Source organism: Empidonax traillii, unplaced genomic scaffold (genome assembly GCF_003031625.1).
Source record: "Empidonax traillii isolate 1590-97213 ecotype Southwest subspecies unplaced genomic scaffold, ASM303162v1 scaffold332:size1087224, whole genome shotgun sequence".
NCBI lineage: Eukaryota > Metazoa > Chordata > Aves > Passeriformes > Tyrannidae > Empidonax > Empidonax traillii.
Genome location: NW_020955525.1, coordinates 589,288 through 605,806, shown reverse-complemented (window position 1 = coordinate 605,806; position 16,519 = coordinate 589,288). Strand labels below are relative to the sequence as shown.

General features: G+C 34.9%; 1 protein-coding gene across 1 annotated transcript in view; it reads left to right on the top strand.

The window, feature by feature from the left end:
• IMMP2L (inner mitochondrial membrane peptidase subunit 2) overlaps positions 1–16,519 on the top strand; it is a 419,265-nt gene that overhangs the window by 269,115 nt on the left and 133,631 nt on the right. Inside the window, exon 4 of the mRNA XM_027891847.1 lies at positions 7,310–7,375. Coding sequence (XP_027747648.1) covers positions 7,310–7,375 — 66 coding nt within the window. The remainder of the gene's footprint in view (positions 1–7,309; positions 7,376–16,519) is intronic.

Below are 16,519 nucleotides of genomic sequence, written 5' to 3'. Positions count from 1 at the left end.
TTTTTTTACTTTTTCTTGTATATAATTCTGCAAGTTTGCCAGATACACAATTTTGATTGTTGGATCCAAAGTGTAGGAAGGCTTCTTTAATTTTGTAATGTAGGAATTATACATCTAGTTTACACTGGAGAGAGTCCGTGATGATCTCCTGGTGAAGATCAAATTATTTGCAATAATAAATAATTTCAACATCTATGAAAATCTGATACCCCTGATGTCTCATCTAAGAGTGAGGTTGCAACTATGTAGCGTGCTGAAGATATGCCAGGGAAAATTCAGTAAAACCAAAACAGTTGTTTGGCAGTGAGTGATTTTGCTTTTTAACAGAAGTTTGACTAAGAAACATTAAAGCAGTGTGGAGTTAAATTAAGAATCACAGTATGTTATTAGAAGTACAGTTTTCCTCATATTTTTAATTACATCTTTGTACATATTTTCCACTGGAGATGCTGAGCAAATCAAGCATTACCAGAACTTATGCCAAACCAGGTGCTGCAACTGCTGTCTTTAAGTACTTATTTTGTAAATAATGGATGAAAAATAGTGATTATTCAAAATGTTTCACTCAACCATTATTTCTTAGGACTGGGGCTTGCTTCTTCAAATTTAGTCCAAAGGAAATCCAGGACCAACTGAGGAATGGTTTTTACTGCTTTCCTTGTCTGTTAATGTTGTCAAAATTACATATGATTTCTTCATAACATTTCTGTTTGAAAAAATTGTTAATCTAATCTGTTTCACTTCTTTTAAAATTATAACAGTTTAAGGTCAAATCTGGTTCAAACATTAGGACTAACAGAAAAGCATGGACTCAAATAACTTCTGTAGTGTGAAATGCCATTTGAAAAACGCCTGTTTAGCACTTAAAGAGGATGAAAGACAAAGGGGAAAATGCAAATGATTTCAAGATTTGCAATAATTTTCCAGTATTTAAAACAAAGAGAAGGGTCTTAGAAATGTCTTATCTGAGCAAAATCATCATATGATTTATTTATCTTTCTATTAGTAGAAACTAAAATACACTGAAGGTCAAATTCAGAAATAGGTTTTGTCTAAAAAACCTGGTATGTTACATCAGTAAAATTACAAAACAACTAGATAACTATACAGGCTATAATATAGATATTTACTTTCATCAAGAATTCTGTTTACTAGCACATAATATCTTGTTTGAGAAACTTGCCTTTAATGGACTTGATGTGGGACGTTAGACAGATCATAAACAGTCTCTGTTCCACATTGAAGATGTACATATGGTTGGAGACACATCTGCGAATGGTAATTTTGTCAGCAGACTGCTATGTCATCCAAAGCTAGGCACTTGTTTTGTCAATTTTCTTCATAATCATTGGCTAAGTATGCAAGCAATGCAGAGGTAGACAGGATACCATGTCATTACAGCATTACCTGAATCGCATTGTTAGTGTTCACGAAAGCGCTTTATGGAGTGAGAAGTGAAAGTAGTAATCAAAACTTTGTGGTTTAGCTGTTTTAGCAAGCAGTTTACTGAGAGAAGGTTTAATTGTCACTTTTTTTACCCTTTCAACACCAGCTCATAGAATGAAAAGGATGAGCTTTTTGCCTGACTATGCAAAAATAAATGGAATATTAAGAAATAGGAAAGAAATTTTGGATTGAGACAGCAAATAAAGATAGATTACTCTACTTTTTTTATTAACTATAGTAATATTCCAACCTAAATAATACTAGGTTTCCATGTGTGCCAAGAAGAAAATGAAGGGGTTGGAAGTAAGGTAACAGAAGTGGTTCCAGGATTGGAAACCTGTGTGCTAAGAAGTTTAAGGAATTCTAGCTGATGAATCCAAGAGAAATTTAGGAAGAACTGTTCTCTCTGAATCTTTTTGCATGAAGAAGAAATAAGATTTGGAGGGTTTCTCTGCCTTGGAGGAGAAGGCATGATATTGAAGTAGGATAAATTCAATTTTGAATGCAGATGCAATTTCCTAACAGCAAGGATAATTAAACTTTGGAATAATTTCTCTGGATGTTAGTCTCATTGTCACTCAGAGTGTTTGAAACATGATATCATAACTTTCTTTAAAAATGCTTTGTAATAGAATTAGGTGCTGTCCAAAAAACACAGAAAAGATGGAAATCTGTGGGCTACAGCTGTTAATTAGGGCGATCAGTTGGTCTCTTCTAGCATCAGAGTTTGCATCCTAGACAAAATACTTTGTATTTTAAGATATTAACATCCCAATTTTTCATACATTTAAATAAGGCTAGAGGTGGTAGAAGTGAAAAAGGATGAAGTAGCTCCATTGTCTCTCCTTCATCTTCCTCCAAGAATATTTTTTTTTAAGTAAAGGCTCCAAAACTGTACTTTGAGGTACCCAATTCTGTAGGTATACTAATGCCATTTATTCTGGGGTCCATCTACGTTTTAGTCACTCTAGCTATTTTCTGGATCCCCAAATATCAAGAAGGAGATAAAGGGTTTTACTGAATGGGATTATATGAGTTGTTACTAGTGGGGTTCTCCAGGGCTCCATCCTTGGCCCAGTTCTCTTCAACATCTTCATTAATTACTTGGACACAGAACTTGAAGGAATACCAAGTAAGTTTACTGACAACAATAAATTGGGAGGAGCTTTTGACTCCCTGGAGGGCAGAGAGACCTCAGCAAATTAAAGAGGCAGGCAATCACCAACTGTATGAAATTTAAGAAAGGCAGCTGCCAGATTCTGCACCTGAGGTTGTGTGTACAGACCAACTAAGCTAATCAGTTGGGCTGTATTTCACTTATTTTCTAAAAGCACTCTTTCTAGAAAAGCCTGTAGAAACTGAAGTTAAGCATGATTTGCTGTGGACATGCTGAAAAAAATGTACTTAGAAAACTCAAAAAATGGAATCAGAGTCAAATGACATACAAAAACTAGAAAGGTTATGAAAATGTAATGTTTGATCAAATGTTAGTTAGCTTATGGACAAATTACTGAAAATTGATCTAAGTTTTATTCGCTAAAGTAAATAAATCATCCAAGCAGTGGAAAGGGAAAACCGGAAATAACTGATTCATTTTTTTTGAGTAAGTGATATTGGGGTATTAAGTAAGAAAGGTTGTCAATGCTTTCCTAAAACAGAAAAAAGTGTTAAGATTCAGTTGTTATCCCATCCCTCCCCGAGAAAATACCTCTTCTTATGAGCTCATCAATTATTAGTTTATTTCAGACTGTGTTTTTGGAATACCTCGCTGATAAAAACCAGATGAAGCTATCCAACCAATATTCATCCCAATTAATGTTTTTCCTCCTTGACATATGCAAGGTCTACAGCGCCAAAAAAGGTGGTTGTTGATTTTTTTTTTTAATAAAAAGGAAGTTGAGCTCTACTATAGAACATTAGGACAAAATCTGTATGTATGGATTGAAGGAGTTTCCTATGTATACTGCCTTTTATCTTTCAGCAATATCTATTGGACAAAGGGAGACCTGCTCTAAAATAGCATGTAGGCTGGAGGTTAGAATAATCTATCTTCAAGTTCTTGCTGAGAGTGAATAAGGAATTTGAATCTGCTCTAGTCACTGGAGTGATCTACCTGCTCCTCTACTTAACCTTTCTCTCTCAATTCTTTTCGAACAACTAACCAAATGTAAGAGGCTTTAATTCAAATTCAGTCCTGTCCTGATGATATAGACAGTTATTTTTCTTTTGGAATTGCTCATTAGTTTTAAATCAAAGCTGTGTGTGGATGAGGATTATAAAGCTTCAAGTCAATACAGAACAAGACAAACATACAGGTTTTTGTGGCAGGTTGCTTATGCTGAGTTGCTAAAACTGCATCTGGAAAACCATAAACAAATACATACCAAATGTCTCTTTTTTTTTCCCTTGGTAAATTGTTTATCTTAAAACTCTGAATCTAGATTTTGATGTCAAAATTCATGTCTTTGTGCATGTGTCTGGAATTTCTACATTGCACTGTGCATAAACTGAAAGTCTGGAACAAATTAGAAATTGTTGCTAGGGCAGAGTGAATTGTCCCATTGTCAGAAGGTATTTCAAATAGAGAAGATGTTGCTCTTTATTCTATTATTTGCAGCCAGCCATCAGTGATCTGTAGTTGATGTTTAAATAATTGTTTTGACAGGTAAAATCAAAAATATTTATCAGTCTTGTATGATACATAGGCTGTTGCTTTTTATATCTTACAGTGGGCATTCCCCTGAGGTGCTTGATCAGAGAATACTGTTGTTTAAAGAGAAATTGTTAAAACTTGATGGCTTGAGGGCCAGATTGCTAGACTTGTTTGTTTTCCACTTTTCTTCATGGAAAAAAGAAAATAGACTATAAGTGGAGGAGAATTCAATCTGCATTTAAGAAATGCATTTATGTTCCAGCGATACATTTCCTAGTGCATTCCTGATGTGCTGCTAAAGGCTACTTGTGCATTAATATTTGCAATGCACTTGAGATTTTTCATAGTAATGACAACTAGTTGTTTCTACTTGTGCTGCTGTCCCTAATTTGTGCCTGGTCAAAAATGATTATATGCAGATGAGAAAATATTTTTACTGAGAAAAATATAAGATCAAGTTTTTGAGAGGTTCATTTAGAAAATAGTCAATGGTGACTGCACTGTGAAACATCAGATATGGATCTAACTGTTAACTGTATGGATTGTTGGTTTTAATTCATATAGAATCATATTAATGATCTACATGTCTTCTGAATGCCATTTTTTGGAGACAAGATATATTTGTTGTGTGTAGGGAGTCTCGTCTCTTCCCACACAATATCAATTGAAAGAACCATGACTGAATGTGACCTTTTCTACAAGGACAATGAAAAAATGCAGTGTAACATTTGAATTACTCCTGTTTTCAAAGGTTGTTACTTCACTCAGATATTAGTGACAGAGAAGTACTAAACAGATACTAGTTACAATATTTGGACCTTTTTTTCCTCATTCATTGTTCAGTTTGTTCAATGAAATCCCAGTGTTATGCTAAACACTATTCAGGAAGGCATCGATAGCCATCACTTCAGAAACAGTTCACCTGCTGTTCATAAACTGGCTCTTGAACAGAACATCCTGCTCACCTCTTGAAAATCCTGTAGCCTCCCTTAGAACAACTACCCATACCTCAAATTTAGAGTGATGTTTATTCAAGGTCATTAGAATTTTTGCACAAGAAAGGAAAGTTAAGAGAGGTCCATAATTGCATTACTATACATACATACATACATACATATATGTGTACATATATATATATATATTTATGTACCAATCAAGTGGAAATGCTAACTTGGGAAGTTTTAAAGAACCTTTGAAAGTAAGGAGTTAAACCAGCACAGAATTTCGAAAGTGCAAACATAAAATTTGTTTTCATTCAATCTTTAAGAAATGTACAGTTCATCCCATTCATTATGTATTACCACTTCCCTTGCTTAAATATTACATGAAAATATTATTGCCTGAGCTTAATGAATTAAAAATTAAATCAATCAACAGTAAAGTAATTTTAAAAAAAATAATTTATAACAGCTTGTAGTAAAGGTGTGTTGTCTTTTCTTAGACTGTGCTCTGATTGAGAATAAGGTGTGGTTAATGTTCAAATGAGGGCTCGTTGAATCCTGCTAGGGAGCAGCATCAGAAAGTGCTATTGATACTCCATACATTTAAATCATATGAGCATCTAAAATTTGACTAATTCCTTGCAAGACTGACATGTAACATTTTATAAAAATGCATATTCTCAGCCTGAGAAAGAACATGAAAGGCAAGACTGAACTGGAATACACAACTATTCAGGTAAAATAAATGCTAAATAAAATATTACTGTGAATTATGTAGGGATTAGAAAATTCCAGTGATGACTAGGCAATCAAAGTATGGTCTTTATTCATTTTCATTGCTCCCTTCTGCTTGGTGAAAATAAGGTTTCCAGGCTTGGTGAACTGTAAAGGGAAACTATTTGTTATTTTGAAATTCAAAATTGGGCTTGTTGGATTTTATTTCATTACATTGAAAGACAAATTTATTTCAGATGTATTGGAATGCACACACACAAAAAGCCTCAAGAAACCAAAAAAAATTTAAAATGTTTAGAGTACTTTTTTTGCCTAATATTAAAAAAAACCCCAACAACTAAGTCTGAAACTAGTTTTCTTTTTAACTTTTGGAACTGGAAGTGAACCTCAAATGCCTTTAGTCATGCAGCAGCATAGGCAAACTTTTCATCCAAACTCATCTCAGTTTTGCTTTTTAAAGAAATGTAATCTTAGTCTGCTACAAGTTGACCAGAGATGAGCTCAAAGATACTGCTGTGTTGTGATGATGGCATGGCCAATGGTTTTAGCCATGAAAACTGTAATATAAATCTCTGTCAACTGCATGTCTAGCGGACTACTCGGAGTTCAATAAGCAGAACCCAAGCATCAGCAGAAAATCAAAACAGTTTGTTCCTTCAGTGACTTTTCTGTGTACAAGTTGCAAATAAAAAGAATTTTTTTTTAATAACAAGAAAACACTCTTCTAAGTTTGCATAGTTCAATAATTAAGAGTGAAGAATGCAAAGAGTATATAGAAAAGAAAGAAAACTTATGGTGCACATGTGTCTACATAAACCTGTCAAAAATACAGTAAAATAATATTTTTAATAGTTCTATCTATTAATATGCATCCAGGAAGTTGGAGTATTCAGGCTGGACATGCAAGTTCAGCTTTGCTTTCTCATAATATTATGTAATATACAATCAGAATCAACTCAGTGAAAGATGCTTATGGGAAAATAACTAAGTGAAAATATGGTAATGCATTAAGAAACTTTGGACAAAGCTTGAACTTTCAGAGAATTTTACAACGGTTTTTTTTTACTTCCACAGTTCCCTAGGCAAGGTTCATCTGAATTAGTGATAGATATTATAATAACACAGAGATAGGTTTTTTTCCCAGTGAGTGAATGACATAAACCTTTAAACACAATATGCTGGAAAATTCAGGGTTTAATACATTAATCTGTTTACAAAGCTACCCACCTCATAGATAGTGGGATGTTCTGCTTTTAATGTGGTGGAGTATATTTTTCATGATAAAAGGTATGCTGATTATTGTGGTGTTTGTAAGCAGGTCATTTTTCAGTATCTGCTTTGCAATTATGGTTTGCAATGAGAATGATTACAGTAGCTTCACTTCAGCATGGAACATAATGATTGATGTTATATCACGGAGAAACATGGAATCTCCTAATGACTTTCATAGTGTCTATTTCTTTGTGGAATTTATTTTCGTTGTCTTAAAACAATGCGAACGTTACTAATGGTATAACCTTATCCCCTGTGTTAGGTCTCCTAGAAATCCTGAACAGAAGATCATTAAACGAGTGATTGCACTTGAAGGAGACATTATCAAGTAAGTATTTTAAGCCTTAATCTCTGAGTCTTTATAGGAAGAGTGCAGCTTTCAGCATATTTTAAATCAGTATCCTAGACGACGAGAACTTTCTAGCATTTTCTCTCTATCTATTCTTAACAAGGATGTCAGCATTGTTCCTGTCTTCCTTTTAATGAGAGGAGAAATGATACACAAAACTACTCGCTCTCTCATGAAAGGTACATGGATGCAAATAATGCTTATTTCTGAGGATATCTCTGCCACAAATCAAGGCTGGTAATTTTATAGCATTTTTCGATAAGATTATAGGCCTGTGATTTTCCATTTACAAACTACAGTTACTGTTTCACACTGAGGCGGACAAATAAAGGTAGACTGGTTTTTTGCTTTTATTTATTTATTTATGTATTTGTTTCAGTGTGTTTTTTTGGTTGAATTTACATTTTATATTTATTTTATTCTATTCTATTCTATTTTATTTTTGAGAGAAAGATGACTGTCTTTGCTGCAGTACGTAGGAATCTGTAGGGAATATATGGAACTGATTTTAAGTAAATTATTCTATCAGGAAAAAAACCCCACAACATTGTAGCAAGAGTAGACTCTAGAATACTTCAAGACTTGGTTTACTCTGAAAGATACACCTTTCTACTGGGGCTGGGAGGAAATAAATTACCAGACGTAAATAAAAAGTTTTTTTGAGAACAGTATTATTTTGAAGAAAATACTTGCTTGAAAAGGTATCTTTTTCCCAGATACAGAATAGAGTTGGCATAGAGTTGGGAAGGTAAATCCCTAGTTTCCCATACTAAGCTATGAATGACCCTGGGAGATCTCAGACAATATGGCACACTGTGACTCAATTTGTTTAGATAATGATTCTTGCTCTGGTGTAGTGAATACTTAAGAAGGCCTTGACAGCTGCAATTCAAGTCAAGGATTTGAGTTTGGTCTCAGTGAGCCCTGGTTAATAAAACGGGCACTGTGGAATTTGTCTATGTTTTTGTTTTGTTTTTTGTTTTTTTCTCTTGCAGTCAATATTTTTGTTTTATTGAAAAATTCAGAATTATCTCAGTTTGAGAAATCAAAATATACTGTTGCCTCTTTGTTGGAGCAAAATATTTTAAATAGCAGGCACTAAGAAGATAATTTGATGTCCAAAAACTATATAGACATTTACAGCTACAACTATCACTTAAAGAACTAAAACATAGGAGTAGCGTGTATGCTACTGTGTGATGACTTTTATTAACCTGTGTCCTTAAGAAGGTACTTATTCCTTGGTGCAGTTGATATTAGTGCTGTAATTAATTTAAGTGATAAGAATGATATTCCTGAATCAGTATTGCTCATTCATTGCTGTAGCAAAGTCAGAAAGAGACAGCAATATAAGGCAACTTCAAGTGTTACTTTATTAACATATTTACATTCATTTTTGAAACAGAATTTGGATTTTGATAAAAAAGGGCATTTAATGACACAAATTGCATCTGTAGGAAATTAACTATGCTGTACATTCAAACTCCTCCAGTCTCTGAACTTTTCATTAACTTTTGCGGGTGTTCTTGGCCAAATGGACAAAGGCGTGGGACATAATGGGTGTGAGAGTATATGCAGAATCTTGATGAGCCTGTACGTTACTGAATTACTCATGGACACAGAAGACTGTAGGATGATCCTCATTTATCTGTGGTAATACATGTTAGGTGAATTTATTGAAAGAAATACTTATCTCAGTAATCAAGATGTGCATTTTTTAATTTGAACACATGAAAATTGTCCCAGAGCTTTTTGCTATAACTGTATGTTTTGGTTGCAGCTAGGATAGAGCTAATTTTTTTCCTAGTAGCTGGTACAGGTCTATGTTTTTTGGCTTTAGAATAAGAATAATGTTGATAACACAGTGATGTTTTAGTTGTTGCTGAGAAGTGTTTATCCTAAGTTAAGGACTTTCCAGTTTCCCATGCTTTGCCAGTGAGGAGGTGCACAACAATCCATGAAGGAGTTGTGGTCAGGATAGCTGACTCAAACTGGCCAAAGGGATATTCCATACCATAGATCATGCTCAGCATGTAAACTGCAGGAGCTGGCTGGGAGACACTGATGACTGCTTGGGAATTGACAGTGAGCAATTGTATTGTACATCACTTGCCTTTCTTGAGTTTTATTCCCCTCTCTCTCTCCATTTAATGATGATGATAATAAAAATAATAATTTTATTAATTGTTGTTGTTACTAGTATTATATTTTATTTTGTTTCCATTATTAAACTGTTTATTCTCAACCCATGAGGTTTACCTTTTCTTTCCAATTCTCCCCCATACTGGGGTGGAAAGGGGCTGGACCGAGCAAGTGGTTGTGTGGCATTTAGTTGCCAGCTGCAGTTAAATCATGATAAACAGTATTGTCATGGGTCAATAAGAACAGTGATAGGCAATATGGTCTGTGATTCTGTAGTTATGTTTTCATAGCTGAGTGAATTATCTTTATTTGATCTATTTGGAGCATGACTAGGGATGTCACAAGATATGTCACGAGAAGGCTATGTGTTTTCATATTATCAATTAGGGTAAGTTAGAGTTTTACTGTTTGTTAATTACTGAAAGAAATGAAAGATCAAATAGGCAGAGCCATTAATGCCATAAGAAAAGTTCCTTATATTTTGACTTCAGTTCAGGTGTTATGACTCCATGGCAGTAAAATCCTGTTTTTCAAATTTCTAAAAGCATTTAATAAAATAAAAATTGTGACATTTTAAAAATAATAATGACTGACTTCCAGTTTTTGAAAAGGAGTGTAGGTGAAAGATCTATAATAGGTCCATTTTTGACCTTTTTTTTCTTATTTTTCAGGTAGCCACACATTAGGTACTACATGGTACTTACCTTTTGAAAAATGTTCTGAAGCACTGAAAAAGCTACAAACTCACTGAAATAAAAACTTCAGTTTTCTATTCTTGTTTCCAGCCTAGTTGCTAGAGCAGGTGAAGTGAGTTTCATGGTGTCTTGTATATCCCCAAGCATATACTCCTCACAACCTGTGCCACAAAACTACAACAGATAATTTAATTTGGATAAGCTATTAGAACTTCCTCTTTTGAAGAATTTAATGAATAGTTAGAAAATTACCATTCAGCCTCTGAGAATGAGTCTATAGGTCAGTTCTTATACAGACAGTATTGCAAAATGTAGCTCCCATAGATCAGGATTTATTTTGTCTTCCTTGGATTCACAAGAGAATTAACTTTAAGTAGGAAATCATTACAATGGTTCCTGAAGGCTGTTTAAACGTTAAGTCTTTCAAAGGAGGCCTTATTTTAAAAGTCAATATAATCTAATTTGTTAAAAATTAAAAACACTTGGAGTAACTTGAAATTAAACTCAATAAAACTCATTTATCTTAAATGCATTGGTGGAAATTAAAAAATCTATAGTTATCTATCACAGATGAATTATGATATGTTTTTGGTAACACAAATAAATGAAGCTTTATGCAAAGGAAATCAAAATTGGGATTAAGTGAGTAACATTTGAAATTGAGTCTTTTCAGAACCTTGCTGAACTAATTTGTTTTCCTCCTGTCTATCACAGTGCACAGGTCTGCAGGAGCTTGGTGTACCAGTTATGTTCTTCCATCTAATTGTTTACTTCTTAACACTGTACCTGGGTTAAGAATGATTTGTGAGCCTCCACGAAGACTAACTTTTTAAAAAGTTTGGTCCAGGCATAGTTTTAGGCTATTTAGGAGTTAGTATTCTGAACTGAATGGTTCAGCAAAATGCTGTTGCGTTTAAATGTTCCATCTTGCAAAATTGCTCTGAATATGCGAATAAGGAAATACTTCTTGTTTCTCAAAGTATGGCAATGCAGACATAGATCACACAGACACAATTTCATGTTCACTAGTGCTGTAGAGCAAGTCTTTTTGTTCCCTCTTTTCCCAGTGCACAGAGCTCTTGTAACTATTATTCTGAGGTACCAGTGATGTGGTAAGGTACTGCTTGCAGTGGCTCAAAGTTAGAATAGGAAACGTGGAATAGGAATAGGCAAATAGATTATCCATGAAACACATTAAAAGAGTAGGAATCACAGTTGATGTTGATACAAAGGGTATGTTTATGGTTATGTCCTGTTCTCTTCTTCAGCAAAGTCCACCATCTTTGGGTTATGAATAAAATAAAATAAAATTTTAAAAAAGCAACATTCTGTGAGTGGTCAGATCTACATTGACAGGAGTGGTAGTGGAATCAACAGAAACGAGAACAGATTGTACTCTACAGAGACACAGCACTATCTGCAGAGATTAAAAATTTTGGAACATTTTTCATTTTAACTGACTAATTGTATTCTTCATATTGTTCTGTCTCTGTACTCTATGTATCTAAAGGATGTAGTTGCAGTCAGATTGCCCTAGATGAAAAACTCTTTGTCTTCCAAACTATTTTTATTTTGTGTCCATGTGCACAGAATACTCATAGGTATGATGCAGTTTATTTTACACTACTTACTGTTAGGTACTGATGGAATTTTTTTAGCCAATTAAAGCTTTATTTTTAGGTTCCGGCTATACTGCTCTGTCATGACTGTTTAGAATTGTTCATATCCTTGAAAGTCTCCTAAATAGAGTTTCCATTGATTTTGATTCCATTTCCATATGCAGAGTCATTGCCTGACAGGGCTCAATTTCTGGAAACGCAAATGATGGGAATGTATATTGGTGAAGCATCTCTAACATAGGTAAACAATTTGATGGATGTAGAATGAAGATTTTCTATATCCATAATGAATTGCTAAAGTTCTATAGATCTTTAGGCCAAGTAATGATGGTCTGAAAAGCTGGATTTCTGAAATTTGGCATTTTTCATACTCATTATAAAATACAGAGGTGGGGGTTTTTTGCTTTGCATTAGGTTGGTTATCTAATATTTGAGGAGGGGGTGTATGAAAAGACAGAAAGAATAGGAATAGAGAGTTTAATTTCAGGAAAAAAATGCACAATTTTTTTCCTCGGAAAGTTTTCAGAAGGGCAAATATATGGAGTGCAAAAAAGGTGTAGTTTTCCAGACTTATTTCTTACTTTTTTCCCCTCCATTAGAAAGTGAGTGTTAATATTATAGCTGTACTTACTCATTGCTCCATGAAGTAAGGTCTTCAGTTCTTTAATATCCGTAACACTTTAGAGAATTATTTTTTTCTTAAGAGTTCAGATAGCAGCAGTAAGATTGTTAACAGATTCTGTGCATCCTCAATATAATTTTTCTGATATTTCACTTGGTCTCTTTTGCCAAATTCACTGAAAGCAGTGGAGTTACAAGGTAGATTCTCTGTGACCTCTGGAAGTCTTAATATTAAAGGAAAAAAAGACAATTCTCTGAGATTGTACTTATTTGCAGTGTTAGCTTATAGAAAAAAGAAGCAATGTATCCTATTGCCACTGAAGTAAGGAGGTTTGATTTTGGCAACACTGAGACAATAAAAGAGAGACCATCCATAACACTAGATCTCACAGTTACTGTTCAGACTAAGCCCAGAAGTACTAAAAATTGAGTATGCAATTGCAATTATCAATATATACTAGGCTACTCTCTATTAGTGTGCTTCTGAGCCAAGACACAAATGACAGCTGCATCTACAGGAGGCAACATTTTATTTTTTAATTTAATTAGAGAAGCAACACTTTAAAAATGCAAAAAGCAGCATCTCTTTCAAGATGGCATATCTGTGAACACTGTGCATAACAAGTCTCTGTAGTGTTCAAAGACTGTTTTAATCTGCCAGAGTAATAAACAGCGGGGAAGTTTTTTAAATGCTCTGTAGGTACCTTGGAGTAACATTTCTCATGGCTTTCAATAAATCCCTGTAGTTATGCAGCCCCTGGTTATTGTGAAGTATAATCTAGTATATTTAGGAATTGTATCTGCAGGCATTATTGCCAGCATTAGCTGTAGCTGTGTGTACCATTCTATCTTGTGCTAATATATATTATAGAATTAAGAGAAAGGAGGCCAACAAGCACTTTATTGACAACTACAAGGATGGAAAACAGAAATCTGGGAGAGGAGTTGGGAAAAGTACTGTTGAAGTACCATGGCCTCTCCAGCTTGTGCTTCCACTGGCACCTGGAACATGTACAATAATGAAGTTCTCTGCAGTGCAAATATCCAGCAGAGTTCTGGTCACCAGTTCACTTCTCCTGACTGGCTACTATGTGCTGGACATGGAAGTAGAGACCAATGTAAGAATGGATAATACTACTATTAGGCAGATCTTTGCTTTCCACACAATATTTTATAGTAAGTTGAGGCCTTTTGGTAGGTTTTAAACACAAACATGAACAGGGCTGTGATACAACAAGTGTTGTTTTACGAAGAGGAAAATACTGTTGTGTCACGGACCACATATAGGCTTCAGTTTTGGAGAGAAGGACAACAGTGATATGAAACAAGTACAGCAGAGGGCCCCGTGCTCTCAAGCTGGACTGGGGCTGCAGCATTTGCCCTGCCAGGAGGAGCTGGGAAAATGGGACTTGTTCAGCCTGAAAAAGAGAAGGCTTTGGGGTGACTTAGCAGAAAGCCTACTTTCGGGGAGGTTAGCACAAAGGTGGAGCTGGGCCTAGTGGTGCAATGAGTGTAGAGTTCAAGACCAGATAAAAGAAACTTTTCTCTATGAGGATGGTCAGGCAAAGGGGCTGTTGCCAGAGAAACTGTGGTCTCCATCCTTGGAGGTGTGCAAGACCTGACCGGATAAAGCCCTCAATAACTGATTTTGTAGCTAACATTGGTTTGGGCAGGAATTCGGACTAGAAACCTCCTGAGGATCCCTGCAACCTGAATTATCCTATAATTGTATGATATCAAATATTAATTTTCAAACGTGTTACTTAACACGTTTAAGAAACTTTAAAAAGTGCATATATTGTTCAAGAGAGCAACTTTTGTAGACATTTTTCTTTAGAGAAACACATTTGATTTCTGCTTCTCTGTAAGTTGATTTTCTGCCAAGACATCAGATGGTTAGAAAAGACTTGCATAGAAGTATAATCATCCCAATGGGAAGCTCAATAGGTTGTCTTTATGAAGATCTTAAAAAAGTGAGCAGCAATTAAATAAAATGCATTAACATTTTAAAATTCCATTGGTTAATAAAATACCTTCATGTGTTTTAATTTAAAAAAAATATTTCCTTTTTACTTTCTAAGCTATGGATACAAATACCACTGGTGGTCTGAAATTTGGCACTGGAATCCATACTTAGACATCAGAATAAAAGGTGTATTTAGTAAAAATGTTCTTTGTCTGAACTTCACCTCAGCATTTAGATGGTAGCTTAAGTAGTGTCTGAATATAAGCTGAGCTTCATTTCAACTGGGGTGCTCGTCGACTTGCATTAAAAGCTCACTGTGTAGGAGGAAGCAAATAGTAATAAACCCATTTTACAGATGAGGAAGTAGGGACGAAAGATCTTGTTGTAGGCTTATGCTTACATATGAAGCTTGTGGAACAGATATTAACTGAACTCCCTGGGCTCCTCATCTCAGAAGATGAACAATAAGTTCATGTATATGTCAGCACAGATTTTTCTAGGTGTGCTAGAAGGCAAACAAGGTTCAAAACCTGGAAATTCATGCATTTTCCTACTGTAAGTTGAAACTACAACTTTTATTAGCTTGAGCAGCATTAGGATCAGGGATATTTTTGTGTTTGCAAATTGAAAGAAAACATGCTGAAACAGAAGAATCTACTCTAATAATGTAAATAAATCTTACTGGTTATTTCATTTTACAGCAGTGCAGAAGTCCTCTTTTTAGAATACTTAAATACATTTCGGGTGCTGAACTCAGCCAGTAACAAAGTGGAAGTGTTGTGTCCACCTACCAATAAAGAGTAGAAAACTGCCTCGCAAAATAGTCTCAGTATGGGGTTGCTTCCTTATCTGCAGCATTATTCTAGCTTCAGAATCCCAAATGATGACTTTCTGGGGGCTGAAGGTTTCTTTTTGGTTTCGTTTCTTTGTTTGTTTGTTTTGTTTTTGCCTGAATTCTTTAGTTTCCTTTAAAGAAAAATGTAAGCAGACATTCTGTTTGTTTCAAATCAACCAATGGTCAGGTCACTGCAAGTGACTGAGGTGGTGGTTTTTAGAAGGTGCTGCTTTTCTTTGGCCCCCTTTCATTTCTACACACACATACACACACACATTCTTCCCTTCTGCCTTTTATCCCTCACAGATGGAGATACTGCTCCCTCATGTAATTCATTTAAGCTGATCGTGTGCATGCCACTACTCCAAACTAATGATAAGATTAATTTCCATCTCCACACATGTGTAGGGAAACAACAGCAGCTGCATCACTTTCGATGCTGTACACAAAAAACATAGCTTGCCTCCAGCGTTCTTCCTAAATGCTCATCTTTTCAATGCTTTCACCTCAACTCCCTTTTGGAACTGCTGAAGGCAGCTTAAGTGAACATCGTTTCCTTATCACTGCCATGAGCTGGCAGGGACCACATGTCTGCTTACCAACTCCAGCTGAAACACAGTAGCTTCTTAAAATGCACCAACACTGCCATTTGGGATCATCTGAACATACTCTTATAGGATCAGTCTCAGCTGGTATGAAGACTCTTGGCTATGCTAATGTTAAGAGAAATAGGCCAAGTTAGTCTAAATGAAAATGTGGTTAAAACATTTTTGAGGGGGATAAGAGCATATATTTTAAAAAAAGCATTTCTTTGGGATTTGAATTTATGTAATGAATACAAAAAATGTCGCCTCCTCAAAATTAATTTTATGCATTTCATATTTTTCCATTGAGTGGAGTAATGAATATGCAGTTCTACACAGAATGAACTGATGATGCTTTCTCTCTCCCTCTCTTTTTCTTTTTAACTTAGAAAAATAGCATTGTTTGCTATTTGTTTGCTTCCTTTCTTCATTAGATTTACAGCCTGACAATTTTTAGTGCCAGTGCGTATTTTATAGCACAGTGTGTCAGCTATATGCAATAATTGGCCATGTTTTAATTGAAATTTTTTGACACTATTGTGTTTGTTATTATATAAAAATTACAAATACATGTTGACAGGAATATTAATTGTAAATTGTTCATTTAAAAAGATTGCCTGTATAGTTTTGTACTGCAAACCTTGAAATGAGGTCCACAGAT